The following is a 26784-nucleotide window of genomic DNA, read 5'->3' on the forward strand; positions in this document are numbered from 1 at the left end:
ATGATACTACATATAGAGAGAACCCTAAAGAGTCCAACAAAAACCTATTACAACTAAGAATTCAGTAAAGTAGGAGGATATAAAATTAATATTCAGAAATCAGTTGCATTTTTATATACCAATAATGAACTATCAGAAAGAGAAATTAAGAAAACCATCTCATTTACATTGCATCCAAAAAAAAAAAAAAAAAAGTACCTAGGAAGAATTTTAACCAAAGAGATAAAAGACTTGTCCTCAGTAAACTATAAGGCATTGAAGAAAGATATAAATATTTGGAAGGCTATATCATGCTCAGGGTATGGGGACCAACCCATTACATGTCTCTTTCACTACTCCCAGTCTTGATATGGCTTCTGCTGTATATCTTTAGTTGTAGGATATAAATTTTATTATTAAGATTGCACATAGGCATGAATGTATGCACACATGCAGCTACACACAATTTGTAATGTCTCTTTTGAATATTGACCAAGAATTCTAAATGAAAGATTGGCTAATTAGTAGACAGAATCCAACAGTACACTGAAAGAATAGCAGCCATGGTCAAAGAATCGTTTATTTTAAAATACAAAAATGTCCAGTGTTAGGAAATTTGTTAATATTCCCAATTAGTAATGAGTGGAAATTAGCTTCTTTCCAGCTCATAAGTTAGGGATAATTTTTATATCTTTTCTTTTTTTGAGGGAGGTGAGCATTTTCCCATAATAGCCCCACAACATTGAAACAGATTATAAATATAAGCTCAGCTGTTACAACTTTTTTCCCTCTATTAGAGTTTTGGCCTGGTGTTGAATTATAACTGCTTAATTCTGATTGTGGATGATTTTTCTAGTGTCAAGGCCCTATACTTATGTATTTATACTAATAGTGCAAGATTGGAAATGTATATAAATATTTTTTATACATGGAATTAAAATTAACTACAAGTAGACATATTGTATCTATTAACATTTATTTGGTAGCATTATATGCAGGTGCTTTGAGATTTACATGTGCCACCAGATAGAGAAGCTATTGATTCCTTGATACCAAATTTAAAAAAAATAATTTGATTTTGTAACTAAGTGAAGCTTGTGTTTATGAAAGAATTAGCCTAGTCTAGAACTTCTACCTTTGGTACGTTAGAGAAGAAAATGTTCTTTGGGGAGAGAGATTGTATCCTTGTTGTATACTTCTTGCTGACATTGGTTTTGTTGATATGCTCTCCTGAGTTTTAGGCCTGGAAGGAGACTGTGGTTGGCTGAAATATTCTGCAACAGGTATTGTCATCTTATTTCTTCTTATAAATAATGGAGGCTTGTGCTCAGCCTCTGAAATAGAAAAAAATCTAAATAAGACCATAATTGAGACATTAAACATAATATCTGCCATGCTTTAGTAGCAAAAAACTACATGAAATTTAGGTGAATCTAATACACCAAAATACACCAAAAAACTACATGAAATTTAGGTGAATCTAATACACCAAAATTTATAAAATAATCTATTCTCATCTTTCTTTCTTACCACCTACTCATCTCTAATGAGTTATTTGTTCTATAACATGCAGATACATTCTTTAATCTTAGAATCAAATATTATTTTGATAGGAATGTATTGGAGCTGGTGATGGGTAAAGGTGAAAGGCACAATTAGGACCAGAGAGTAAGGAGAAGGATCTGTGGTCCTGATAGACAAAAAATAGACAAGCAGGTTACAACAAATTAATTGTATTCATAAGGCCTTCTCGAGGTCACCTTCAAGGAGGAATAAGGATTTGGGGAGATGCTGGATATCAACACTGGAGACAAAGGGCTTTGATTTATGGATTTTTATATAAAATGTTTTCTAAATATCTAGACAGGGTAAATACATTTGGGACCATCAAGTAAGATAAAATTGAGCAATAGAAACCATCACTGTCAAGATTTGATAGTTCTGGGGTGAAGAATGTGGTAGGAAAAGTCAGATAGCATAGATCATCCTTGGACCGTAAGAGTAAAGGGGTGTTTTTAAATTTCTAAATTGCGGTTATTATTGCCCGTTAGCAGATAGGGCATCTTTTGGGTTGGTTAACCCAGTGGCATCTCCTGAGGTCTGGAGTGACCTCAGAAAACTCTAATTGATTACCATACCTTTCCTGGTATAAGAGAACTTGTAGAAATAACAAGACAGACTTTTTTGTTTGAGTTAGTAGACATATGTCATAGCCATTGCTCTATAATCATTGTTGCTGTGCTTATTTCAAACCTAGGGGTTACCAGTCACACAAGTATGTTTCAGTTGGGCTATTCTGGACAAATGGAGAACTTTCTGTGATTCTTTATTTATTTATTTTTTTGTACTGAAGACACAATTTTACTTATTTATTTATTAAAATTAACTTTAAATTTTTTAAATTGAATAAATGATTAAAACTTTTCTCCCTCTGATTCTTGATTCTTCTTGGTCTAAATTGTAGGCTGGGGCTAAAATTTTGATGGGAACACAAAACTGTTCCTTTCTATTGTACGTCAGCTGACTCATGGGGTAATTGCTTGTGGCTTATTGCTATTTTACTGTTTCCTCTGGTTGACCTTGTTTCTAGTGAAAATCATTTAGCTTAATGATAGTTAAACTGTAAAGAACCAAAACTCTAAGGCCATTGTCTTTTTGTTAAATCAGTGCAGAGCTTCTGTCACTGGACTGGCATGACTAAACCTATGATTCCTTGTGTCCGGCTATCTTATTTCTTAAAGATTCTATACCCAATGAGGCACTTTATCTTTCAAAACAAAGTTAAATTTATGTCAAATTTATCTCTGTTAGAAATTCAGCAGATGCTATTCCTTGGAATAGCTGGAAATTGCTGTTGTATTTTATTGCTTTTAAAACCATAGATGCTTAATATCTGTGTCCCTAACTAATTAGACACTTACTGGTTTTCTTATACCAACTCAGTAATTATCACAAACTGTACTTAACCTTTTGGTACTTCCTTATTTCCTTCAGATCCTGGACTTGACATTCTATATCAATTGGAGAAAGAGAAAATGAAATTCACAAATACAAACAAGTATTTTCTAATTGCACTATCATCACATATGCTAAATATATATGTATCTTAAATGTGCTATTCCAATTCTTTGTTTTTCAAAGCATACAATATTAAGTGTAGTTCCTCCACCTCCCCCCACCCCCAAATAAATGTAGTTTCTGATAAAAAAATTCTATGACTGAGTAAATAGCTAAATATTATATCATATATTTCACACTAAGGTAGAGAGACTCACCTTAACTATCTCCCAGTTTCTAATTTTATGGTTTCTAATTTAAGGTAGAGACAAATTGCAATACTACAAAATCCTCCTCTGTTTTAATGTTTTCTTTAAATGACATAATTACGTGTTTTGAATATTTATTTTCCTTGAATTTAAGCTTTACTCAACAATTTTAAAGCACAAAATTTTCTTTCCCAGCTTAAATAATATCTTACCACATTCTTTCACCAGGGTTTATACATAAATGTATATTTTATCCTATCATTTAAATTATTAGGTGAAGGAATAATTTCTACTGAAACAATTTCAAATTCCCTTAATAGTTATTTTTCTCTCTGGCAAGAGTATGTCAAAGATAATTAAGTGAAGCAATTTATTTTAATCTCGCATTATTCTATGCACAGAAAAATGATACCTGTATGATATGCATTTATCAAAATATATAATGATACAATTTTGGTTTTCTTTATAGCTTTTATTTTTAGGTAAACTAAAAAAAAAATGACATCTTCTTAGATTTCTAGTTGGCTACGCTTGCTTTGGCCTTAAAAAGAAAGGCTGTTGGGTGAGGAAGGCATAGCACCTGTGAAAAGCTCTGAACTATAGGATTTAGAACGATTCTCATTACATTTATGAAAATGGAAGAAAACAAATACACGTTGTTGTCATTTAGTGAACAAAGAGGAGACTTAAAACTTCAGCAGGTTTAGTGTTTTGAAAGATAATGAAAAGAGAATTCGGTCTTTATGTACCACATACCCTCTAGGTGGCCATTATGTCTAATTACCTGGTCAGTTGATATCCTTCCCCAGATCTGGTCAGCACTTTTGATTTTATAGGTGAATTTGGGGGCGGTTTAGCCCTGGGTGGCTTCCCAGCCGCTGCTGCTGGTTCTGCTGAGATGTTTCTTCGGAGACGAGTCAACAAGTTTATCTCAGCCAGCTCAGCGTGAATTAAAGCTGAGACCCACTCTTTTTCTGATTTAAAAAGAGCGGGTGGGGGGAATGCAGGAAGGTTGTAATTATCATGTTGGCTAGAAACACTGAATTTGTTGTTTTATTCAGTACTCTAGTGTGAAAGGCTGTTTTGCGGGTAGGGACCTATGTGTGAGTCAAAGTTTCTGTAGAAAAGTCAGTTCTCAACAATGCAGTTTCTGTCCACCTGTAATACTGTAGAGTGTCCAGGATAGTTAACTCACTGGGGTACTTGTCCCAGAATGGCAGTGGAATAGTTTTCAAATACTGAGTACAAAAGGCCATTGCCAAACGGAAAAAAAAAAAAGGATACCTATACAAAACAATAAATATTCATTAAAATACAGTGACAGTTAAATAATAAATAGCTACAAACATATCTAGAAAGATATACACAAAGGAATTCACTGAAATCATGTCTGTGATAATTTTATTGATTATTGTTCTTTTTTTTTTTGGATTCATCTATTTTTCTCCCAACAATAAGCACTTAACTTATTACCTGCGTGATTTTTTAAAAGTTACATTCTTAACAAGGAAAAAAATAGAGAATAACTAAAGACTCCTTACCCTCAAATACTTCTCAATTGCCTGCCAAGTAATGTTGAATTCCTAGGGTTAGGCGCTATTTCCAAAATGCTCTCATTTAAAAACATTAGACTGTCACTAACACATTGGTATTTCCTAACGTTGACTAGTGCAATGATTCTCAAGGGGTGGTCTACAGACTAGTATTATTAGCATCACCTGGGAACTTATTAGAATTGTAAATTCTCAGGTTCCGCCCATCTAAGAAATTTTGTCTCAGTCGGTTTGATGACCAGTTAAGTTTGACCATAGTTGCTCTGTGCTGTTTGTGGTTGTTTTATGTAAGATTGGCATGCGTGTTCATGGAACAGGCCAGAAAGGGTCTAAAGAAGGCTGAGAGATGGCTGAGTTGATGGTTTTGCTGGGGGAATTGGCAAATCTGTTAGAATCTGGAACTTGGAAGGCCGTGCTACTGCCTTTCATACTGAAGGAAGAAGCAGGCTCTGTGTTCAGGGTTCACAGTAGGCTGGAGGATATGCTCTGGGGAGCCCTGGGTGTGTGGACTTAGAAGAAGCACAAACCAGCCCTGGACACGAATGTTTCACATCATCCAGAGAAGTTTGATATGGGGTATACCAAATTTTGGGTCATTGAGTCAGCTTGCATGTAGTTGGATATACAGGACAACAAAGACTCTGACATTGAAACACTAGGGAAATAACATTGAAATATATCTTTGTTAATACAAGGTAAATTCTAATTTCTTCAGATATTGGCACATTCCTAGTTTCTGACAATAAATTAGCTCAGTGTTCGCAAATGGTTATTTTAATCTTACCTTTTGAGCTTGCATGAAGCAGCCACTGTAGAACTTCTGCCAGAGAATCAGTACGCAAAATGTTACAGAGCTTTGCCAAAATCTGATAGAGAATATTGGAATTACACAGTGAGCAAATAAATCATACAAGACTTATAAATTTCCCTTTATTTTCTCCACAATCTCATCTTCTCAAATGTCACTCTGTACACAATGCTCAATTAAATCAATTGGAATTTTAGCTTGGGAGCCAGTGGAATCTTTAAAAAATATCTCTAGTACAAATAATTATAGTTTAGGTTAGGCAATGTGGTATTTCCCTTGTTTCGTCTGTTCAGTACAAACAGCATCTGGAGGAGCCATTATTTTTTTCTTCTCTTGGGAAATTGATCCTTTCCCTTTGTACCGCGAGGTTCTAATGGGGATCTTTTAGTCACAGTACTGCCCCCATCTGTACTGCTCCTCTCTATAGTGGGTGGACCTAGCTGGATTCATCACTGTTCCTTAGTTACCTGAACACAGTGATTGTCCAATAAAATAGGAATATAGTTCCCTTTCTTCAGTCAGAATCCTTCTCTGACAATTTGTATTTAGAGCTAATAGAGGAGATACATATGTGAAGTAATTAATTCTAATAAAAATGGACTATAATAAGCATTAAAGTACAAAGTCTTAAGCACAGGTAATGATGTTTCCAGTTTGACCCTAAACTGTGTCTGTTATTGGACTTTAGACATATCTAAAATTCATTCCTGTCTCTTGAACTTCAATCCTGTATATCCAATCTACCTAGCAGATATATCCACTTAGATACACTATAGTTACTTTGAACCTCAAATTCTAAAGCTAAAACCCCATTTTTCTCTTCCTGTACCAAACTTGCTGTTCCTTCTGGTTCCCCTGTCTCAGTGGACAGCACAAGCATCCATTGAATGTATGTCCAAGCCAGACCCTGGGATTCATCCCGCACAACTCCCTTCCCTTTCTAAAACATATCACCAAACAATAAGTTTGATAAATTTTTCTTTCTAAATATTTTTCGAATCTCTCTATTTTTCTTTATTGGCACATCCTCGATCCAGTCAAAACCATCATCAATTCTTCCTTGAGCTACTGTCACTCTATGGTATTCTCTAGGCCACTCTGCCTCTAATGGTATTTTCATCAATATGGTGATTACACATTACTCTCAGCTTCTTATAATTCATAGACCACCCATTGATCAACTTTGAGAGAATATAATTATCCTTGCAGTTGGAGGAAGTAGAATATGTTCTCCTCAGAAGCCTCCTGCTTTTTCTTCATTGAGTTTTGTTCTAGAAGGTAGTGAATATGTTGGCAGGTGAGTTTCATCTGTTGAAACTTGATTTTAGGATTTGAAAGTGTAGGTCTATGGTATCTCCTACTGTGGGGCTGGAGTACCCTACTCTTTTTTTAAGATGTGACCTTTTTAGGGTCTCAACTGAATTCCTGGTGTGTTCAGCATGGTCTCTTTACTTTGGCAGAACAGAAGTACAGCATCTCTAAGCAATGTACTACCTCCCGTTAGCTTCTTTCTGCCATGTCTCAGCTTATTATGAACTAAAGATTCATGGAACCCATTCATGGATCTCATTGTCTCCACAGATTCCTCTTCTTTAAAATCTTAATTCGCAAATTCTAGCCACCTCAGCATCCCCCAAATCTGAACTGTTTTCTCTACTTAGCGAAACTATTACTCTTTTTTTGGGCTCCAGTTTTCTGTGCCATGATTAGGAAAGTGTCTTAGACAGAAATGTGGAAACTTTCCCAATTAGTTTTCCTTCTCTCAGTAGTCATATATTTGTATAGTTTGTTGCCCAAAACTGGCTGAAAACAGTCACTTTCTTTATAAATTTTTCACAGTTATATAGCTGTTTACAGTAGGAGGCTAAGTTTTGAACCTAATCTATCATTTTGGAAGCAGAGTACCTTGCCCGCATTTTGCTTCCTACTCCCAATTAATTTCGCATATTGTATCTCAAGTAATTTTTTGAAAGTACAACTCTGACCATGTAATTCTTGTACTTATAAAGTAATTATGTATAATACACTGCTTAAAATTCCTTGTTGACTTTCCACAACCTTTGAGATGAAATATGAATACCTCAATATGGCTTATAAAGTACTTCATTATCAGATCTCTGCTTAGTCTCCAGGCCCATCTCTTCCAATGTTCTTCCTGAACTCTCTGCAATAGCCATTATTAATTGCTTTTAGCTCCTTAAATAAACTATGCCCTAACCTCTTAATCTTTAGATAGAAGTTCTTTTGGCTTGGAATGATCTTTTCTATGCTTCTCCTTATCTTCTAGTTATACCTTAAACATTATTTAGGTTTCTTTCTCCTCGAAGAATTTCTTAGCTCCAAAATCTCTTCCTATCTGATCTAATACCTGTACAATCCCCCTCATAAGCTTTGTGAATGAAGGAACCAACCATATCTCCAAAATATAGTATTTTGTTATTTTACATTAAATATTTATAAAGCAAATGAATGTGTTTGGCAGACTTTGGTGTCAATAATAATGAGACTATTATTTCTATAAATACAAGGTATTTGGGAGAAGAGCTAAAAACAAGATCATAACAGACACAGAATTCTATTTTCCTTTAGAGTAATAATTGTGAAACCTTAATTTTTCATACATACCCCCGCACAAACTTTTCTTGATTTTACAACCCATTCAGAATTACCAGCCTAGATAGTAGAAAATTTGAAGATAATTCAGAATTTTTTTTTTCTTTTGTAGAAGGCATGGAAGGGTAGAATATCACTAAGATGAGCTCTATTTTCAGGACTCATTTATACATGTCAAAAAATTTTAATAAGACCTATTTTCTCACTTTACTCCCTCTGCTTTCATTTATTCAACAAATTAGTCAACAATTATTTGGTAAAATGTCATGCTCTGTGTTTCAGTTAATATTTTTCAAGCAAAGTGATGAATGCTGAGGAATCAGTCGTGAACAAGATATACAAGATTCCCTCTTTCAAAAAATTTACATTTGAGTGGATTTTATATCAACCGATGTCCAGTTAAGTCAATATCTATAATGAGTTAAGATGTTTTTGACAGGAGGGCTCTTTAAGAGATGCCCCACAAGACCAGTTCTATAGAATCATGCTGGTCTACTGATGTACCCGAGGGAGCAAGACAGCATTACTAAAACTACATTCAGCTTGGTTGAGTTGAGAGGGCCTATGTGATTAGATGATTTTCTATAGTTTTACTTTGATCTTGGTAAAACTCTTATTTTTTAATTTATGTATTCAACATTCAATAATTATTTATTTAATAATTACTAGATGCCTAGCACTTATCTAGCCTCTGAAGATAAAGCAATAACCAAGACAGACAAGTATAAGATCTTAAAAGACTTAAATTTTAGTGCAAGTGGGGTGGGGAGGCAGAGACAATATTGAAAAAAATAATAAATATGAATATATCAGATATGGCATGTGCTATGCAAAAAAGGGGGGGTAATGAGATAGAGAGAGACTGGGTAACTATTTCAGATTGGGTGGTCAGAGAAAGTACTACTTAGTACTGAGTAAGTGATATTTAAACTGAGACCCTAATGAGAAGAAAATGACTACTGAAAGGATCAAAGAGAAGAGGCTTCTTCATAGAGAAAAACCCTTAAGGGAAGGAGTGAGCAAATGATAGAGAAAGATTGGTGGCACCAGAGGTGATAGTGATTCTGAAGACTCTGTGTAACATAAAGTCTTTAGCCAGAATCATCAGGAAGTCATGTATAAACACAAGTCCTGTCTGTAGATATTCTCCATACTTGTCCTCATTTGCTTATATACTCCTTACCAATTTTAATTATCAGCATAAATTGTTATACTCAATGACAGTTATCCTTTACATTAAAAATAGTTCCTTATTAGAATTATTCAATAACAACCTTTACAACATGCCCTGTTATTTGCAATTGCTACTACAGATAGTTATTTAACACTTCTTTCAGAGTCATCATTACAATATTCTGACCCTTAATTTATTGTAATGGGTCTTTTAGAGAGGCAAGGTGGAAATTACCAAAAGGATCTAAAGAAAGAGAACAAAGAATGGCAGATGACAAATATCAGCTGAATGATTTATTCTTGATTGTGTGTCATTTTCAGAAATAACTGTGGCTGGAGAGAACTGTCCAGTAGTCTGATATGGCTCATTACTATTAATACAACTAAATTTATAACTCCAGATAAAGTTTTAAGGAAACAGTTTTCCATAGATAAGAGAGAGAGGTGAATGTGAATTGGAGTAATCTCTGTTGATTGGAAGAATCAACATGTTAAATATGTTTCACATATTAAAATATGTGAAAGAAATATATAGTTAACGATTAGAAGCTGAGGATAGTGCCTCTTAAGCATTAGGAAGATGATAAAGAAAGACATGGGAGGAATAGGACCAAGATTGTTTGGCAAATGCCAAGCTTTTCATTATGTCTAAACCAAAGGTTGTGTTTCTTTAAGAGTGACAAGATTCCAGGGAGAAGTAGGACTGCAAATGAAAATAAGAGCAGGCTTTGAATTTCAGGCTAAGTAGTTTTAAATCAACTCAGTTGTCAAAGGGGGACCAAAGAGTTTTAAGGGTGATAAGTGATATAATATTTTTGTTTGTTCATGCTGTTCCCAAGTTATGGATTAAATAAACCTGTCTCTTACTTTGATTTCCTGATCCAGGTAGTTTGGTATGCATATGGTGTTCTCTTTGACCTTAGTCTTGATACTCATCACCTCTGAAGAATCAGAGCCAGCTGTAGAGCATACCTTTGGTGGTGAGGGTGGATTTTTTGCCTTAATTTCTTCCTAAATCAAAGATACAATATAATCAATATACATTTGCATCCACTTATATTTTATATAAAATGTAAATGAATGAGAAATATTGTATCTAAATGAGAGACATACATAAAAGTAAAAAGAGGTTAGTTTTATTCCTCCCTTAATTATTTAATTTTAAAATATTTGCATTTAGAGATAGAACAAATGGTAATATATTACTTTTTGTGAAAACATTTTAAACTTTTGTCGAACATCGAGATAATAAATTTTAAATGTTAATGTGTAATTTTTATTTATATTCCTGTTTCATATAACAGCCAACTCATGACACATGAGATGAGATTTCTGTTGAGTTGGGAAGATATCTCTTTTATGACCAAAAAAGAAAGCCAAGAGGTTTTATGCTGTGTCTGATAAAAGACTATATATGGTGTTAACTGCTGCGTCCTTGCTCTGCTAAATGTCAGCTGAGAGCTGGAGAATTAGAGAGGTAAACTAAATTCCCTTGATTAGTTGGAAAAGGAAATAGAAAGTCTATTTTCTTGTTCTGAGAGGTAAATAAATACACTGCAATTTTTTCAAAAAAAGTTGTGGTACCTTTAAGTCTAAGAAGAGTTATAGATCTGTGTGCCTATTACAAGAAAAGCTTTTTGACCTTCAGAAGAGAGTGGTATATAAAGAAACACGGAAGCTAGTGACTGAGTGTGTTAATAATCAGGGACTGTGATGATTGGAATTGATAGAATAATAAAAGCTATGTTTTATTTGGATGCATTCTTTTGTTAAAGTTTATTATGTAGACTTCCAGTTTTGAGGAATAGTAATATACATTTTTTTCCTTTAACTCTCCCACTGAATACACCTAAAAAGGCAGATTAAAAAATTTTTAAAAACCCACTGTCAAGGAGTGAATAATAAGGAATTAATAGGTTAAAAGTAAAGAGGAAGTGAAGAGCCTGAGGTGTATCCAGTACAGTAGCCATTTTTACCCTGAAGTCACTGTCTGACCCTAGAAAATTAGAACTCTCTTTTGAACTTAAAAGTCCTAAAAAACTAGGCTCAAAGTTAAGGACCCAGATAAGAGCCACCCACAGCTATATTCTCAAGGCAAAGGTAACCTAGAAATGTAGCAGTCCTTGAAGAAATATAGCCTGTGGTCAAGGTTTGAACTCAGTTTAAATTGATCTAAGCTGGTAGGGCCTCTGGTTTCCTATAGAAGCAAGCACAAATTCTTCTGGCAGAAAATCTATTTACCGAGGGTTTCAGATTCCCACAAATATCTTTTTAATATACAATATCCAGCAACTGAGCTATGAGTCAAGAAAAATTATAATGCAAATTAAAAAAATTTTAACTTAATACTAATGAAAATGTTATGTAGCAAAAATTATGAAAGCAACTAAAGCAATCCTCGGAGGGGAATTTATAGCTATAATATATACATATGTTAGAAAGATAAAAGAACCTACAAGAAGAACAATTAAATAAAGTGTATGAAAGGAAAGAGATAACAAAAATCAACAAAATAAAAAATATGCAATATAGAGGGTAAAAAAAGCAAAAATTAGTTCTTTGATATACTAATAAAGTGGATAAACGTCTTTTGAAACTGATCAAGAAAAAGACACAAATTAACAAAACTGATATATAAAAGGGTACATCTTAGAGATCCTGAGATATTTTAAAAGACTATGAGGATATTATATATAACATTGCCAATAAATTTGAATATTTATCCAAAATAAATAATTTTTGGAAAAAGAATACATTAACCAAAATCAATTCAAGTAGAAATACAAAACCTAAACAATTCTATAACAAAATAAATTTCAAATCAAAGAATATTGTCAGGGTGGAAGATAATTTTATAGTCATCGAAGCGTCATTTCATCAAGAGGATATAATAAACCTAACAAGTTATACTGCTAATAAGAAAGCTTCAAGTGACATGATTAAAAATGATAGACATAAAAAAAGAAATATAAAACTCCACAATTATAGTCAGAAATTGCAACACTTCCCTCTCAATAATTGGTAGATAGAGAGCAAATCAGTACCGTTATAGAAGACTCGAATGACAGTATCAATGAACTTGAACCAATTGATACTTATATTACATTCACCAGACAACATTGGACTGAACATTTATTTTTTCATGGGCATACAGAAAATTTGTCAAGGTCATCCATATTCTGGGCCATATAACAAATCTTAATAAATTTAAAAAATTTCAAAATATTTTGGGCAGAAGTGATTAGCTGGTGTAGACATCTATGTCCATGTGAAGGGTGGTGGTCACATGGCCCAGATTTATGCAACCTGCCAGTTCACCTCCAAAGCTCAAAGACATTCTCATCCAATATGACTAGACCTTGTTGTTACCTGATCCCCATCACTGTGAATTTAAAAATCTCAGAATCCCTGATGCTGGTGCTTACTACCAGAAATCCTATTGATAAACCATCATGAAGATTAGCGTTTACCTTTATAATCAACAATGATTGTGGGATTTAAGATTTTAAAAAAGGGTACATTCTCTGACCGCAATGGAATTAAATTGGAAATCAAGCATATGTATGGGATATCTTTAAAATCACATTTATGTGATATATTAAAACCTTTAATATCTTTAAAATATTTGTAAATTAAATAACAAAATTTTAAGTAGCTCATGGGTCAAAGAAGAAATTAAAAAGAAAATTAGGAAGTATTTCGAACAGAATGAACATGAAAACTCAACATAAAGTTTTTGGAATGCAGCCATAACAGTGTTTATAGAAAAAATTATAATAATATGTGCTTTTATTAGAAAGGAAAAATGTTTCAAATTGATGACCAAAACTTTCATTTTTTATAGATACAAGCCAAAATTAATGAAATAGAAACAAAACAAACAATGGAGATAATCAATGAAATGAAAAGCTGATTTTTTAAGAAGATCAATAAAACTCTTAAATCTCTAGCTAGTTACATTAGGAAAAAAGAAGACACAAATTATGAATATCAGGAATGATGAGAGAACATTTCTATAGATCATAAAATCCTTAAAAGGATATTTTATGAATGACTTTGTATCAGTAAATACAACTTAGATGAAATGAACATAAACTACCAAAACTCACTAAAGAATAGGTAAACTGCATAGCATACATCTATGAAAACAAGAAATTGAGTTTATATATAGTTAAAACTCTTCACTCAAAGCAAACACCAGCTTCAATGGATTCACTGAAGAATTCTGTTAAACTTTTAAGAAACAGGTAATACTAATTCTATATAAAATCTCCCAGAATATTAAAGAAGAATTCTCAACTTATTCTACAAAGCCAATATTATGCTGATGCCAAAATCAGAAAAGACATTACAAATAAACTGAAAATATTCCTAATGAATGTAGATATAAGAATGCTAAACAACTTAACATATGGAAGGGATTACACATCACTACCAGGTGGGGTGTTTCCCAGGAATGCATGTTTAGTTTAACATTAAGAGTTAATCAATATAATTTACCTTTTAAACAGGCTTAGAAAGAAAAATGATATAATCATCTCAAATAGATGCAGAAAAAGCATCTAGCAAAATCCAATCCTCATTTCTGATTTAAAAAAGAAACTCTCAGAACACTAGGAATGGAAAGGGACTTCCTTAGCTGGATAAGGGCATTTATGAAAACAGTAAACTAACATTATACTTAGTGGTGAAAATCTGAATACTTTCCGCCTATGATTTGGGTGAGGTAAGGATGTATACTCTCATCAATTCCCTTCAACATTGCTCTAGAACTTCTAGGCATTGCAATAAGGCACAATAGATAGATATATATTTGAAACTATAATAAAAAAATTAAATAGAAAAATTAAAAATTTGGGCTTCATCAAAATTATAAATTTTTCTTCTTCAAAAGATACAGTTAGAAAAAAAGTAAGCCTCAGACTAAAAGAAAATATTCGCAAAATGTGTATGTGACAAAATATTTATACCTAGAAAATAAAAAGAACTTTTACTTTATAATAAGAAGACAAACTACCCGATTTTAAAAATTGGGACAAGATTTAAACACACACTTTCTATGAAAAGATATGTAGATGGCAATTAACATGAAAACATGTCAGCCTCATTAGCCATTAGGGAAATGCAAATTAAAACTATAATGAGATTCCATTACATACCCATTGATGAAAATAAAAATACCATACTAAAAATGTGGAAGAAATGAAAGTCTTACACACTGCTGGCAGGAATGTAAAATGGTACAACCTCTTTGAAAAACACTTTGGCAGTTTCTTAAAACTTAACATACACCTACTATAAAACCCAGCCATTCCACTCATAGGGATTTACCCAAGAGAAAAGAAAATGTATATTTACACAACGATTTGTACACAAATGTTCATATTACCTTTATCAAAAATTGGAAACAGGCTAAATGTTCATCAACAAGTAAATGGATAAACAAATTGTGGAGTACCCACACAATTGAATACTCCTCAGCAATAAGAATGGATGAACTAACCAGGCATATAACAACATGGATGAATCTTAAAGTAATTATGTGGAGTTAAATAAACCAGTAAAGAAAACCACACAACATATGATTTCATTTATATAAAAATCCTAAAAATTACATGCCAGATCTTTAGTGACAGCAGATAAATTTTTGCCCATAGTGGGGCCAGAGTCATAAAAAAACTTTTGAGAGTGATGGATATGTTTAATGCTCTTGAATTCAGTGGTAGATTCCCAGGTGTGGATATACATTTGTCAGAGCTCATCAAATCATATACTTTAAATATGCGCACATCATATTATGTTAATTATATTTAAATAAAGCTGTAAAAAATATTGGTTTTGAAGAAAGGTTTGTGAAGAAAAGGAGAGGGAATGATAGAAGTCAAACTAACTAGGTAGGTGTAAATTTTTTTTTTTTTTACCTTTTTAATTACCAAGGGATTCTCACTGGAAGTTTTGTAGCACTCCTTGATTTTTCTACAGGGCTCTGAAATGATATTGAGGAAAAATATATTCAGATGAAACAAAAAAAAATTCTATCACTTGCCATATACACCATCAGTTGCTGAAATGGATGAAAGTACACTTGAATTTTAATTAAGGACGACTGAGGACCTGTTTATAAACATTGAAAAATCTGCAAGTAGAATTATACTATAATAACATAATAAAAGCATATTTATATTACAAAACTAATTCTATGCCTGGGAAGATGATATAAAGAAATTCTGCAAGAGCTTCTTGATCTAGGTAAACTGATTTTTAAAAGTACATATTTCAGTGTCAGAAATATTTCCTACCCATATAATTTTCACTTTCTCTGATTAAAGACAGTTTATATGTATGATCTCTTTCCTGTAGACAGAATGTGAAGTGGTGTGCTGCATTATTATTACATTATTTTATTTCCTGTTTCATCAGTCTCTTAACCCTATTTCATATAGTCATCTAACTAAATCTCTCTGAATTACCTAAAACCACTTACACATTTGCTGAATTTTCTTTTGCATTAATTTAAAGGTGTATTCTGTGTAAATGAGGCTATCTTTTTTACTGAAGCCATTGTTAACAAATTTTTTTAAAGATAAAAAGATTTCGTGTATATACACAATAATTGAATTTATTACTTAGAGTAGGGAGAACAAAGTTAATGGGTATGAATCTATTGTTAGTGTCTTCTTCTTCTCTAGCTTTTTTAAGCAAAAATGTAAAAAATACAGGGAATTTATTGTTTTGTAATATCTTCGGAAGGGCTGGAGCAGTGAACTCTGGTCTTGATCCTTCACAAATCATTTCAAGAACAACACTTTGCACCTGGCCCACTAAGTGGGGCACAGCCTTTATCACAATCAGGAGGAAGAGGAGTCAGGAGGTCACTGCCACTTCAATTTGCTGTCATAACATCCATGAAGCTAAAAATTAGGTACTGGATTGCGGCTGCAATCAGAAAGCCACCATATCTGCTGATTTTGCTTTATGACACCTATAAATCCAGAATTTGAACACTGGGATGTTGTAGCAACAAACAAACAAACACCTCATGTCTCCAGTCATGATAGCAGACATCAACCAAAAAGATGACCTTAGCCCCACATCTGTGATATAAAGTTTACCAGATGCAAACAACTAATTCCCATCAAGGCACTCTTGCAAAGGTAATTTTTAAGTTTCTACATTTCACAATATAAGAAGGGACACCAGAAGGAAAGTGGAATAAGTGGTCATCGATTCTTCATTGCTAGTGGAAAGGAAGGAAGAGGAACTCTCTAAAAGGTGAAGAATTAATAAGTGAGAAGACCTAAGAATGGGATCATATAGTAAATACTCTATTAATGATCCCTCTTATTGTTACCTTTTGAACAATATATATTTTACCATATTATACCAAAACAATTTTCATATGCTCTGAAACTTTTAGTAATATCATAGAATTGTATAGGGTAGGAGAAAGAGAACTGTATATAATTTCTAACATCCAAAATTCTTTCTTTTTTACCTTGATTTTTACATTTCATCATACTGAACTTTTTTTTGTATTGGTTTAAGATGTATGACATGATTTGATATTGCATATATTGTGAAATGATTATCACAATAAAGTTAGTTAACATCATAATTTCACATAGTTACAATTTTTTTTCTTGTGATGAGAAATTTTAAGATCTACACTCAATCTTCAAATACACAATACATAATAACTATAGCCATTATGCTGTATTTTTTATTAATCCCTCTTTATTTTACTTTAGAAAACATTAACAAATGAAATAAATTATTTACCAAAGACCAGGCATTAGGCTAGAACCTGGAGAGATACCAAGAACAGCAAAAACACAGAACCTTAACCTTAACAGTTGACTGTCCAGTGGGGATATGTAAACATGCAATTCGATCCCTACAGCGTTTCCCAGGCTCATTTTTTGTCTACTTGAAGTATTTTCCCTATCAATGTTGGCCAAACATTCATTTTTGGTATGTCTTAGCTATTTTTGTAGGGACTGGAGACTAGAACCACACCAAATATGTCTTGGACACAATTAATTAATTAATTATTATAATATTTATTTTTGAACTACTGAATTGAGATTAGATCAGTGATAAATTTTTTTATAATGAATAACCTATTTCACAGTGAGAAAATTTCATGACTATTTTTAAAAAACCACAGCTGTATTAACAGTTGTATGGATCCTCCCCCATCCCCTAACCCCCGCCCTTGATAGTTTGTAGTAGGCCTCAGGGACTCACCAGAATGAGGCCGTGGTGGGGGCACTTTGACACTGTTTGAGGCTGGTGAGACTCCTCTGACTGTGCTCTCCAGGGGTGCAGTGGTGGGTGGTTGACTGCATTTGGCAAATGGTACTTCATCCTTCTCTAAGTGGTTGAACTGGCCAACACCCCACAATGTTTCCAGTGAGTTCTCATCATCGTTCACAGTACAGATTGGAATGTTATTCAAACCTAGGGGAGTGAGGATAAAAAGACCAAACATGAGATTAGGTTTGGGGTAGGTTTTTTTTGAATGATCAGCAATTTCTCACCCAACCAGATGTTAAATATACATAAGATGTCAGATTTCAAATTGCTAGTCTTTCAAAGTCAGAGTAGCGAATTATATTTGGCAATACATGCTTCCTTAAAATGTTCTGCCATCTGTTAGCCTTGAGACTAGGCCCTCACCTTTGATCTTGGTCTGAGAGTCAAGTGGAGTTGACCTGCCTCTATCCCAAACTGACCTCTCATTTCCTAAGTTTTGATTATGAAGGAGGGATTATGTTGGTCCTCTTCATGAATATCAGATTGAGATTTTTGAAAGCATTCAAGATGTCTCAGTGTAGCAAGATCTTTTAAAAGAGGTACTCTTCTTTTGTACTGGCAAAAGGTAAAAAGCTTTTGTAGCTAGAAATAGAAGGGAGGGAGGGAGAGAGGGAGGAAAGAAGGAAGGAAAGAAGGAAGAAAGGAAGGAAGGAAGGGAAAATGTAGTACAGAAGAATCTCCTTTCTCATGTCAGAGCCTTCTGGGTTCATTCCCTTCCCTATAACAGCTATTTGCTTTTGGCTAAAATATTGATTTATGAACAGGTTGTCCTTTTAACTTCAATAATATGTCATGTCAAATTGGATGGCTTAGGAAATGGGCAGGGCATTGCTCTATGTTAATGAATTATGAAAAGTGGTAATATAATAGATGACTGCTTTGTTTCATAAGAAGTGGCACGGGATGCTTCTCAAGAGTGTTTTTCAGAGTTATCTATTCTTCCTAATTTACCTCTTGTACCGCTGGTCCATGCTCCTCTCATCTATCTGCTCAAATCACATCCAAATGTCTTTGCTGACAACCCTGTCTGAAATACACACCATCACACTCTGTCCCCTTATGCTCTTTTATTTTTCCTATAGCATGTGTCTCCTGTCATATCTGTACACATTGCTGAGCTGAGCTGCCCTAGAACATAAACTTCATGAAAGCATGGATTTGTCTGTTTCATTTGTTGCTCTATTCCCATATCTGGACTAGCATTTGGCACAAAGAAGGTGCTCTATAATTGTTAAACGAATGAATAACATAGCCAATTTACATAGCCAAATATAAAGCTTTTATATAATCTAATACTTTGAACTTTACTCATAGTAATTGGTTTCAAATAAAAATGAAAATAAAATTTTAAAGACAGTACCACATCTTATCATTTTATCTTAAACACCCGGGTAGTGATTTGCCCAGGTGTTTAATGAAAAATTTGTTATCAAATGAACTATATAAAACATTAACACAGAGACAAATAAATGGAAAAATCCCTATTTTCTCTGCTACCTCCTTTAATTAGTAAAAGGTGTGTGTGTGTGTTGTGTGTGTCTGTGTGGGTGTGCTGAAGGGCTTTTTTTCCCTCCATCTTTACTTTTATTCAGCTTTATTTTCTTTATTCATTCACACTTTTTAGTATATAAATGGATCTGTATCATCTCTATCTCTATATCTCTATCTATATCATCTATATCTATATCTATCTATATCATCTATATATCTGGACATAAGAAGTAAGAAAAATTCAAATTATTTCTATCCAAGACTTAGGAGAACAATTATATAAAAATCTGTGAAAGATCAAATGGAATGGAATTTACGTGGTTTCAGAGTTAAATGGAACAATATTAAATGATTTAAAGTTAGTCCAGCAGTGAAGGAGGTTAGCAACAATCTTGGTGGGTGTTTTGTTAATTTCCTTGAATATACAGGAGAATGAGGTAGTGGAATCATGGGCCCAAGAAATACAAGCTCTTCCTATAAGGCATCAAGTTTCTGTGCCATAGTGATTATAAAGAAGGGCTCATCTTTTAGGAGAGTGCCAAGTAAAGATTCAAATCTCACATCCCTGACTAATTCTTTGATATGCAACTTTGGTTTAATAAAAAGTAACTCTAATTTTGTTTTTAGTCCAGTATAATTGGTTTCTTTTCTTGATGAGTGTCCTTTAATATTGGGAAGATCTCAAATTAAAGATAGAATTGGTAATAAGAAAAATACATACTATTCTTATTTATGAGTTAAGTTTAGTAAAACCATTGCACATATGTCTTTAAATATATATAACATTTAAGCTAATTTGGCATATTAGACTATCTAACAAATTAGCTCTAGAATTATAGCTTAAAATCTATATAAGAAGATGATTTTACATTTCTGATTTTAAACAGAAAAGTATAAAAATATTAAGTTGGTAATGATAAAGAAATGCTTTAAATAATATATTTATCTATATTTATAAGTTTAATTTATTTAATTTACAGGAGTTGTTTACAGGTTGGTGAGTATTTGCTTGTTAAGGATATGAAAGATTTAAAAAGAAATTAAATATATTTAATGAGTAATTGACATTTAAAGTTTTTAGGGTATTTATTAACTAAGTTTAATGGGACCAAATTTTAACAATCACGATTTCTGTGATTGTTAAAATTTACTAGATTTATACATCAAATAATAAAATTTATAAATTAAATTTTAAAAGTTAAAACAAAAAGTATTGGCATTCTTAATTTAAAAATTAACTTAAAAATAAATAATTGCAAGTAATCTTTGTGCACAAAACCTTCTATCAAGAATGCCATATACTTAATATTAGCATAGTAGGTGCTACAAAAGTATTAGTATTCCATTTCTATTCTCTACCCCAGGCCAATGCTGACCCAGCTTCTATAGACCAATAAGGAAGGAGGGGCATCTGGTCTGTCTTCCCTCCCATTTGCCCTTTCACCCTTCCTCCTCCACTCACTGCTTCTAGCTCTTCCAGAGTTGATGAGAAGGATAGAAGAGTGGTAAAGGGGACACAAAGTCTTATTTGCTTAACAGTGTTTTTAATTTAGTGTTGAGGCATCTGTGAGACAGAAAAGAAATGCTCACTTTTCTTATCATGAAATACTTTTGTGGGTTCTTTGGAGAGACCTGGTTGAGGAGATCTCTGACTCTGTTCACTGTCATGAATAATGTGCCTACCAGAGAGTTACTAACATCTCTTCCTTCTCCCCTTGACCCCAAGAGAAATGTCATACAGCCTCTTTTGGCTGGAGTTGTTTTGTTATAGCAGTTAATCCTCTTGGGCTGGGTCCTTTAAAGACAATTCTAGGCCAGCTTCTTCTTGAGTGTCCACTTTAGCTCCCGGGAAACAAGACCCCTTGCCCAGTCTTCTGTGGGAAAGCAATTCCAGTCTTTGTGCCACTGACACGGGAAGTTTTAGCTAGTTCTTGTCTTTAGATTTTAGAGAGTCAGACTATTCTCTATTTCCTCCATAGCATAAAAGACGAAAGACAAACTCACCCCAAGAATAGCCTCCCCATATTACACTGCAGAAAGGTTGTAGGGCCTCTAGAGGCGAGCATCTAACTAGCATCTAACTAGCCAGTGAGATCTCAGTGACACCTCATTCTCTATGTAATGTTGCCTGGAAAGCTTTGCAGGTGTAGGTGAAGGCAGCTGCTACTTACTGGCATGGAGGGGAAGTACACAGCGCCCTAATGACTCTATTCAAAGAAATCCTCACTATTTCCTTTCTATGAACCTTTACTCCTCTCGAAAGTAAGAGAGGAGCCTAGAGGTAGGCAATGGCTACCAAGGCAGGGCCAGTTTTTGTTTTTGTTTTTCTCCACTTCTTAGCAAGCCATGCATGGATGATCTCACAATTTGGCTTTAACAAAAATTCCGAAACAAGAAGTCTCATTTAATCTCATGACTAAATATGCTTTTTACTACACAGTAGTGATACTCAAACTTCTTTGGCTACTGTGCCCTTTGTTCAACACATTTTACTCCGTCTCTGTCTCCTATCTGGATATCCAGGACTCTTAGGAATATAGCTTGAAAACTTGAAAGCTTAGTAAATGTAAGATTTTAATATAATCATGTCTATAATTTCAGGGTTTTCCTAATCTGTGGAATGGAATTTGTTGAGATCACTAGTTTGTAACTTAAGTGGAAAATATTATCTTATATATGTGTTGATCTTTCTATGGATGACTCCATATACTGTTACCACTTTCTTTAAAATTATTTCTCTCCATTTTCAAAGACAAAGTTTTTCTGGTTGCAACTAAGCATCTCTGCCATTTCTTATCTGTCTCTCATTGAGTTCTCTGTGTTTGTCTATCCCTTGTATATTACAGAATTCTGTTGTTGTTGTTTTTTTTAATCTACATGTTTCTGTCTTTCAAACCTATTTTATAGCACCATCCAATTCTTAGGCTCCAAGGCCTTATATCCATTTATCTACTTGGCCATTTCCTCCTGAATTTTTTCTATCAGCACACCAAGTACAACGTGTTTGAAACGAAGCTTATCGTCTTATCTCCCATCCTCCTGTGTCTGCTTATGACTAATTGGCTGGTGCCCTATCCACCCAGTCAATCACCTAAAAACCTAATAGTAATTCCTGAACTATTACTCTTTTTCATCATTCCCATCCCACAAATGTAATAAATGTCCAAGTTCTGCTTATTCTTAATATTTATCATGGATATTTCTCAATCAAAATTTCTGTGAAATGCATTCTTGATACTCCCTTAGTGGTTTTTCTATCTCGGTACCACACACAGACTTTTAGCATCCTTCTATCATTCAACATAACACAAATATTAAATTACTTCCTTGTATTCCTGTCTCCTCCAATTACATTGTGAGCAGAAACTGATCTATGTCCTTAGCAAAGTGTGTGTGCCTGTCACAAATAGCAGACTTTAAACTGACACTTCTTAGACTTCATAAACTTATTATGATTTATATTTTAAGCATTTGTCTATGAGAATAACATTAGATCTCACAGACCGACTATTTGAATGTTGGTAAAATGGATTATTAGAATGATTTTGGGGATAAAACCATTGAAACTATTTGTAGCATCCTTGTGCTGAGTATAGGTTTAAAGCACATGTTGACTTTTAACATAGCTATTAATAGCCAAAATAAAACAGCTGGCTTCTATTCTCTTTCATTTCAATTTCAGTTACCAAGCTTTCTAGAATTAGCAGTATATCCTTGAAAGATTTCCTAAGAAACTTTTCTGTTCATTTGAACATATTTCTATGTGAACATATATTACCATGAATGAGGTTTTGTGATAGGTACTGTAGGGGATTTGAAGACATCAAAGTCAGGCCTTTGCCTGTGAACAGTTTTATACTGCATTATAGCTATAATTCAAGGGAAAAAGTGAAATAAAATATAGGAGAGGTATATATCAAGTACTTTCAAGTATTTGAAGTCAGAAAAATAATATGCTCAGCTTAGTAGTATTTGCCTTCATAGGAAAAAAAAGTTCCAACTAAAATGCAATGTTTGTCTCATGTGGGTTTTGAAAATCCCTGTCCTTGGATTTTGCCAAGACAATAGATTCAAAGGCCATTCATGGCTTCTTTATTGTAACATCTGTTTGTTTTCCGTTGGCCTTCATTTTTCTCATCTCTTTTAAGAATTCGTCTTTGATCATCACTCAGTCAGCCATTCTCCTTGAATCTTGTTTATCTCACAACCCTCTGCTTGTTCTCTCTGTGCTGCTCATCTGGGCTTTCCTCTTGCTCTACCCCTTATTTCAGTCTGCTCTTCTCTCTGTCCTGGCCCATCCCCCTCATCCCCTCTCGCTTGGATGACTGAATCAAGTCTTTTAACCAATTCCACAACTGCCAGTGAGGCCTGCTTCTCTTCCACTTTCTACAATACAGATAAAAATGATTTTTTAAAATGAAATTAGTTGCACAAAGACATACAACTACTAGATGGCTGAGGTAAAATGTAAATCCTATTTAAAATCTGTCAGTGCCTCTACAATTTTATCCGGATGCAATTTAAACTCCATTCTTTCCTTCCACAAGAACTTAGCACCTCCCATGTGGCAGCCACTCCTTGGGAAATCAAAATGAGTAGTGAGCAAAACAAATACATCTCCTATGTCCAAGGAGCTCACAGTTTAGTGGAACATACTTAATACTAATCTAATAAAAAATATTCAGTCATAAGCTACAATAATTGCTTTAGTGGATGCTGTGATGTACCTACCACCTCCCTAGATTATGCCTTCAGGACCAAAGCAGTCATCTGATACCTGCCAGGTGTGTCAGCTACTGATGGCTCATGCTGAGTCCCTCTCTGGGAATTGCACTCAGCCGAAGGGAGCTCCCACGCACAACGGGAGCTTGAGCGATGAGTGGTTGACGGGAGTTACAAAGGCCAGACCCCTTTGGCTCCAGTTGAGACACTTCTCCAGAGCCATCCACTGATCCCTATGAGACCAACTGAGTCCTTTACTGTATCTGCGTCATGGTTCAACTTTTACCTAACCCTGCTCCCCTTGCCTTCTACATGTTGTTCCCAAGAGCACTCCCCAGTAAACTTGCTTCACACAAATCTCCATCCCAGTTCTATTTCCAGAGAACCTGATCTAAGACAAATGTTCTAACAGAAAATATAGGGCACTATGAGAATATTCCATAAAGAAATCTAATTCAGATTGAAGGTGTAGAGCCTGGAATGTCTCTTTTAAGTAATATTCATACTAACACCCAAAAAATGAAGAACAGCAAATAATGAGGGAAAGAGCTTTATGCCTACAGGGAACAGTATGAGTGAAAATCCATAAGTGAATTTTCATGTTCTAGGAACTTAGACAAGACCAGTGTGGGATATATATAATGAGGGTGTGGGAGGGTACTGTTATGAGATGAGTCATAGGAGGCAGAGGCCATATCATAATGAACATTTTAGCCTATGTCAACATAAACAGTGTTAGCCCAAGTTCATGGGAAGACTCCGAAGGGTTTTAGGTAGGATATTTAAACAGTTAAGTTTACATTTTAATGTGATCATTCTGGTTGTTCTATGGAAAATAGATTAGATGAGGGTAAGGGTGGAAGTAGAGCAGTTAGGAGACTACAAACTGCAAAAGTAGTCCTCATAGCAAGAGATAACAGTGACCTAGAAAGGAGCTGTAACAGTGGCCATGGAGAGAAGTAGCTTAATTTACAAAATAGAAGAAAAAAATTGAAAAGATCAAGTGAAGTACTGAAAGGGAAAGGAAGAAGAGGGAGGAGTTCAAGAAAAGCACCAAATTTATCATATTATTTACTAGTTAGGATAGACTAGTTTCAAGAAAGATTAAGAGCTCAGTTTCAAAGAACATAATTCAAGGTGCCCATGAAGCATCCAGTGCCTTACATATAGGTCAAGTAGACAGTAGAATATAGAGGTCTAAATTTTAAAAGAGGAGTCTGAGTTTAAGATACACATTTGAAAATATTTGCCCTGTAGAGGGTAGTTGAGATTTGTCAGTGGGTAAATGTGACTAGGGTCCCAGTAGACTAAAGGGAGAAAATGGCCAAGGACTGAGCTTTGAAGACCCCAGCATTTACTGCAGACTCAGCAAAAGTAAAATCTGGGAGAGAGAAACCACAGAGGTAGGGCACAAAAACAAACAAACATACACACACACACACACACACACACACACACAGCCCTGAGAATATATGTTGTTACAGAAACTAAATTTAAAAATATGAAAGAAAGGGAAGGAGGGAAGGAGAGAGGGGAAGATGGAAGGAGGAAGAGATGAAGGAAGAAAGGAAATTAGGAAGAAAAGGAGGGAGGAAGAGAGGGTGAAAGGAAAGGAGAGAAAGAAAAGAAAGAAAGGAAAGAGAAAGGGAGGGCGGATAAAATATATGCTTCTCCAGGGCTAATATTTAGCACGTAGATGTCAGCATTACTGTGCAGGTTGTTGAAATATTGAAATACTTTCATACCATTAGGTCATTTGCTGCCCTGAGTTCTCTGAGTGGCCTCTTAGGCACCTCTCCAGGCCCTTTTCCTAACAATCAAGTAATCCAAGCACAAACGCCTGGGAGAGAAGGTGCCTAGCTCTAGCTCCAGTGCTGATGTCTGGTCTCAGTAGTCAAAGATGTGCCCCAGCAGTGATTAAATACTTTGAATAATACCCCTGTGTTTACCCACCAGAACCATCAAGTTGCCCACATGTAGAGAAGAGAGACACGTTCTAGAACCCCAAGTCACCTTACCTTTGATGTGGCAGACCCTTCTGGGATGAGGGGTGTGCCTGACTAGAAAACAACTTCCATTTCTAGCCATAATATGGCTGCTTTTGGTGTCAAACGGAGGGGCAGTCATCGGGGATTTGAGGCTCATGTTCATGGAGAATTGGTTTCCCCTCTCCACTGCTGCACTCAAAGTCTGGGGTCTGTCTTGTTAGCCTCTCTCCCACTTCCAGAGGTGCTTAGACCCTGAAATCACAGAATGACAATTGTTCTGACAAGAGGTTCTCAACACTCAACATTTTCTTACATAGCAAACATTTCTCCACCTTCTTTGTTCACACTGAATTGTTTCTCATGTCAAAACAATGTGAGGTGATTTTACTTTCAGACCAAATTTTTGTAAACATTGAAATCGATATAGGCATTGGTAGAACAAAAAAAAATTTCACTGGAAAAACATGTTGAGAAACTTAAAATATATTCTATATTTAATCACATTTAACATAAAAATATATAACATTTTTATTATTAATTTTGATATAGTAAATTAAAATAATAGCTTTAAAATACCATACCCATGAATGTGCTTTACATTAAAGTAACTTTGAATGAGGACCTTTCCTATTGTACTTTTATAAAATCATTACGTTAAATTTGTGTCATCTTCTAAGAAGAAGGTTAAATCCGCAGGAGAAAAGAAATCCAATAGCAAAAGAATGATATCATATTGATAGATGATAACTGGAGAACCTTTGGCATATTGTTATTTGCAATATTCAGTAATGTTTAATGGTGTTCCCTCAATCACTCAGCAATCATTTATTAGACACCTACAGTGTCATGAGTCAAAAGGATGAAAGGTAATGTTA

The 26784-nt window shown here is 34.3% G+C and overlaps 1 protein-coding gene across 1 annotated transcript; it reads right to left on the reverse strand.

The window, feature by feature from the left end:
* Nucleotides 1-1110: 1110 nt before the first annotated feature.
* On the reverse strand, nucleotides 1111-26066 carry CUNH4orf17 (chromosome unknown C4orf17 homolog). Its single transcript, XM_016159038.2, has 8 exons — nucleotides 25940-26066; nucleotides 17640-17852; nucleotides 15314-15378; nucleotides 10260-10403; nucleotides 5583-5664; nucleotides 4030-4219; nucleotides 2947-2990; nucleotides 1111-1313 (listed from the first exon to the last, which is right to left on the reverse strand). The coding sequence occupies exons 1-8, from the start codon at nucleotides 26064-26066 to the stop codon at nucleotides 1111-1113; spliced, it is 1068 nt and encodes a 355-aa protein (XP_016014524.2).
* Between the last annotated feature and the right edge of the window lie 718 nt (nucleotides 26067-26784).

This window comes from Rousettus aegyptiacus, unplaced genomic scaffold, assembly GCF_014176215.1.
Source record: "Rousettus aegyptiacus isolate mRouAeg1 unplaced genomic scaffold, mRouAeg1.p scaffold_m13_p_10, whole genome shotgun sequence".
Classification (NCBI taxonomy): Eukaryota; Metazoa; Chordata; class Mammalia; order Chiroptera; family Pteropodidae; genus Rousettus; species Rousettus aegyptiacus.

Excerpts from the sequence above, each read along its gene's own strand:
- CUNH4orf17 (XM_016159038.2), bottom strand. The coding sequence starts at position 26,066 with ATGAGCCTCAAATCCCCGATGACTGCCCCTCCGTTTGACACCAAAAGC. Across the intron at positions 10,404-15,313 it reads ATCCCTTGGTAATTAAAAAG|GAAGAAATTAAGGCAAAAAA; the intron begins GTAAAAAAAAAA and ends TCTTTGATTTAG. Across the intron at positions 2,991-4,029 it reads GAAGGATATCAACTGACCAG|AATGTCAAGTCCAGGATCTG; the intron begins GTAATTAGACAT and ends CAATTGATATAG.